At 58.5% G+C, this 4,289-nt stretch overlaps 1 protein-coding gene across 3 annotated transcripts; it reads right to left on the reverse strand.

Annotated features, from left to right (window-relative positions):
• Positions 1-234: 234 nt before the first annotated feature.
• Positions 235-3,018, reverse strand: Fam241b (family with sequence similarity 241 member B). 3 transcript variants are annotated; one of them, XM_004846188.3, is made up of 3 exons: positions 2,891-3,018; positions 1,636-1,763; positions 235-1,032 (listed from the first exon to the last, which is right to left on the reverse strand). In XM_004846188.3, the coding sequence occupies exons 2-3, from the start codon at positions 1,726-1,728 to the stop codon at positions 763-765; spliced, it is 363 nt and encodes a 120-aa protein (XP_004846245.1). In that variant the 5' UTR covers positions 1,729-1,763; positions 2,891-3,018; the 3' UTR covers positions 235-762. The 3 variants fall into 3 exon arrangements, with proteins under 3 accessions (XP_004846245.1, XP_004846244.1, XP_021115170.1); XM_004846187.4 differs by having other exon boundaries at positions 2,628-2,896; XM_021259511.2 differs by lacking the exon at positions 2,891-3,018 and adding an exon at positions 2,189-2,888.
• Between the last annotated feature and the right edge of the window lie 1,271 nt (positions 3,019-4,289).

Genomic DNA, 4,289 nt, shown 5'->3' on the forward strand with positions numbered 1-4,289 from the left:
CAAGACCTCAGAGTGAGGCCAGAAGTTATCCAACATCAGGCAAGGGGGCTGCGCCAGACTTCACCTGCGCCTCCCCTTGAGCTCCCGGGTTCTGCTGAGAAAACCTTGCAGAAACCCTCTCCCATGTCCAGTGCCCACTGCTGCCCGGCTCCCCTACCCAGCCTCTCCCAAACCACCCTGTCTTCCAGAACCATGTGGCCCTGTACGATTATTTACCAACTCCTTTCCATGGACTCATTTTTACTTAAATCTATTTATTGAAACGTCACAATAAATAGAACCCACGCAAGAACCCTTTGTCATAAATAAAAGGTAGCCAATAAAAATACATCATTAAAACAAAACAGTGCTATAAAAGTCTGGAAACTTCTCACATCTGCCCTAAGCCCAGTCCTGCCCCCTGGTAAAGGGCAGTCAGCTTTAGTTACGAGGATTCACAACACATTGGCACCAAGTTGACTCTCTTCTCAGCATAAAAGGATTAAAGGGAACTGGAAAGACAATTTTTTTCTTGCTCTGGGTTTGTGCCTCTTAGAGGCCTGACACCACCTGAAGACATCTCCAGACAACCAGAGTACCCGCCCCATCCTTTGGGATGCTGGGCTAGAGTCTACCTCTGTGCCATGCTTAATATAATGGGGAGACCCACACCCAGGGCTGATTGCACCTTCAAGGCCCACCAGGTCCCCTCCCCACGTGCCTGCTCTCAAACCAAGGCCCAGCAAGTCCCTTTCAATACGCCTGTCCCGTCAGCCCCGGACGTCACCGCTGGCTCAGGTGGGACACCAGGTACACGAGGCCCACCAGCAGGAGACCACGAACTCCGAGCATCATAAGCAGGAAGAGCAGCAAGATGGAGGTCACAGGCTCCACAGCGTGGTTTCCCAGATGCCACTGGGGGAAGCCCATGTTCACCAGCTGCCGGTTGAGGTCATTGAAGGGGGACTGGGCGGCACCCAACCTGGCGCCTGCCTGCTGCTGGCGGGGACCAGGACCCCCATGGGGGGCACCATGGCCCCTGTTGAGAAAGCCCTAGAAGGCGGAGACAGAGAGATGAATGAATCCAGAAAATGGTTCCCCAGGGTTGAGGACCAGCCAGGAGGAAATTTGGGGGCCCTGCCCTCCCCTACAGCATTCCTACACCCTTTCTTCCTTCCTCAGCAACCCCAGGGCCCCCCTCCCCCCAGGATCCCAACAACTGAGCCACAGGCTCTCAGTGCACAGAAAATGCCAGTCTATATTCCCTACGCCCAGGGAGAAGGTGTCAGGACAGAGAGGAGAGGAAGGGACTGAGCAGGGAGGACTTGGCATGGGCACAGCCCTTAATCCGCTTCAGCTTCTCTCCCACCCAAGAGACTCTTTAAAGAAAGACTGCTCCAGCAGGGTTTGCTAACCAGGTGCAAGGAGAGAGCTCTTGGGTTTGAAGTCTGGGGAGGCTGACTGGAGGAGGGAGAGCGGGGGAGGCAGGGCTAGGCAATATACCCGCTGCATTTCCCCAAGTCTTGATTCGGCTCAGCTCTCAGCAGAGGGTTTCAGGCTACAGAAGGTTCATGACCAGCAAGAGACTTCTGGGAGCACAGGGGGCAACCAGGTCAGGAGGCCAGGTGCTCCCCTGCCCCAGGGACAGGTGCCTACCTGCCTCGGGGTGCTCCCCCTCTGCGGGGCAGTGTTCCTCACTCGGGGGTCATCATCCTGAACGATTTCCCCGTTGGCCAAGATCCGCACCATCCTCCCAGGAGCTGCGGGTCCCTGATGGGCAGCACCTGCAAAGCATGGCCAGGTGGGGGACAGATGGAGGAAGCTAGGTGGCCCCCTTCCCCAGCAACCCTTAGCTCTTAGTGATTTGTGCCCAGGATCATGAAGGCCATGGATGCTTCAAAATGCCTGGGGGAAACAACCTGAGATTGGGAGCTGCCTGCTTTCAGTGGTGCCCACCTGAGCAGGTGGTGTCTGATTCATAAAGGGGAGAAGTAAATACTTGTTGTTTGCCACAGGAAAATCCTTCACGGGGTCCACTGGGACACTCCCGATAGGATCCTTGGAGAAGGGTGTTTCACCGCCAGCCACCATGCAGCAGCAGGCCCCATGGGAAGTCTAGCGAGGCCCCTCACCTGGGCCTCGCCAGCGGCTCTGCTGTGGGCACCTGCACAGCACCCGAGCTCCTGGTAGCTTTCAGGGAACCTCTCACCTCTGGGCAGCAGAGGCAGTAAGAAGACGCTGGACGCTGGCTCTGAGCACTAACCAGGGCATCCGGGGCACTAGATCCTTCAGGGCGCTCCCCCGGGGAGCAAACGCTCAGGATCTGGGCCTCCTCCCTGCAGGACCCGTGAAATCCGGGCTGCTCGGGGTCACTCTGTCTACTGCCTGGCGACCACCATTCAGGCCCTGGTGGCTCCGATGGGCAGACTCTGCTGCAGAGGCCAGGCCCCCGCGGTCCCTCGCCTCCCCGATGACCAGTCCAAGCTCTGCTACAGGAGGGGCCCGGTCTTCCGGAAGCGCAGGAGCGGATCTGCGGTGGCGCCCTGGGTGGGGGCCGTGCACGCCCCTCCCCGCGTCCGCGCACAGGCCATTTCCCCGGAGACGGAAGCAGTGTTCATCCGAATTCTCCAAATCACCAGGTCACCCACCCAAGAGGGGTCAGAGCCCCTGCTCCCTCGCCCGGGCTCGGGTTCCCCTTCGCAGCCGGACGGCCCGGGTCCCCCGCGGTGTCTTTGTGCCTCGTCATCAGCCCCTCTGGGTGGCCCAAAGGCGCGCGGCCCTCGGTGCACCCGGCGCGACGCGTGGGCACCGCGGAGGGCGCTGCCCCTGGCCTGGCGCGGGGCTCGAGATCCGCCCCGCCGAGCTAGGAGGAATGCCCCGTTTCCCCGCGCTCCCGGGCTCGGACACCCACCTGCGCGCGGCTCGGGACTCGGCGGCGTCAGCTCCGCCGTTGCGCCGCTCCTCCTCCCTGACCTCACAGGAAGCGGGCGGAGGGGCGCGGCCCGGCGTTGCGACAGCCTCCTCTGCCGGCCGCGGGGGGAAGCGCAGGCTCCGGGCGGGGACGGAACCCGGGGGCGCGGGGTGGGGGTGGGAAAGGAGGATGAGAGGCAGGAGGTAGGAGAAGAGGAAAGGGAAGCAGAGCTCACGGAGGAAAAGTCCAGGGAGTGGGGCGCCCTTGGCCCTGGAAGAAAGGCCACACAGGCTGAGCCCCCTGGTGTGTTTGGGGAGCCGGCTCCATGGGAGCCCCGTGAGGAGACCCAGCTCTGGCCTTCTGGAGCTCCAAGCCCCGCGAGGACTGCAGGTCCAAGCCTGAACGGCCGGCCGGGCAGGTGCAACTGACGGCAGCCGGCTCCTTGGAGGAGGTGGCTTCGGGCTCAGAAAACATTAGGCCGGGAGGAATGATGGGTACACAGGTGTCAAGTGCTGGATCTCAGAGGTCAGGACCAGATCCAGGAGAGTGAGTGTCCAGAGGATGATTGTAGGCAGTTAGGGCTTTAAGTGGCCTTGTGGAGATCCCGGGGTTCATCGTGGCTCAGATGTGGCAGGATTCCTGTGGCCAGGGAACAACAGGAAGTGGGAAAGTTGCTGGATGTGAAAGGTCAGGTACACAGGTGTGAAGGCTGCTGACCTTTATCTATGGACAGGTAAAGGGTGACCTTCAGGATTGATGGAAGCCTTTGCATGGCCAGAAGATTGGAGTGGCCCACAATACCTTGTTTATATGTAAGTCTCCTAAGACCTAAACCCAACCTGAGGTATATCTACTTGGATGCAGGATAAGCTGCTGGGACACAGAGAACCAAACACACAATGACTCAGACAGCTACATGGGCGTCCAAGTGCAGTGGAGGCTCTGCATTACACGACCTGTCTAGGACACACACTGCTCCCCCACACCATGGGGCACTGCCCTTATTGACATGGTCACACTGGCTCCCCAAGTTCTTCAGCATGTGCAGCCACAAAAAGGAGGCGGGAGAGGGAGGACTAGTGGGAGGACTAGTGATTTCTTTTAAAGAAAGTTTGAAGATTTTATTTTGTTTTCTCTTGCAGGATTGAGGATAAAATCCAGGGGCACTCTGCCATTAAGCCACACCCAGCCCTTTCTATTTTCTTTTTCTTTTTTTTTTTTTTAAGTTGCCCAGGCTGGCCTTGAACATGTGACCCTCCTGCCTCAGTCTCCCTAGTAGCTGGACTTACAAGACATTATGTCACTTGCATAACATTGACAAGAGCCAATCATGTAGCCACGGGGCAGCTGTTTCGTTCTTGAAGTCAGTGTTTGTGTCTTTTGTTCTTGCTAGAGGTTT

The sequence above is a fragment of the Heterocephalus glaber genome, unplaced genomic scaffold (assembly GCF_053883595.1).
Source record: "Heterocephalus glaber isolate CG9 unplaced genomic scaffold, H.glaber_assembly_v1.0 deba00001497, whole genome shotgun sequence".
In the NCBI taxonomy this organism is placed as follows: domain Eukaryota; kingdom Metazoa; phylum Chordata; class Mammalia; order Rodentia; family Bathyergidae; genus Heterocephalus; species Heterocephalus glaber.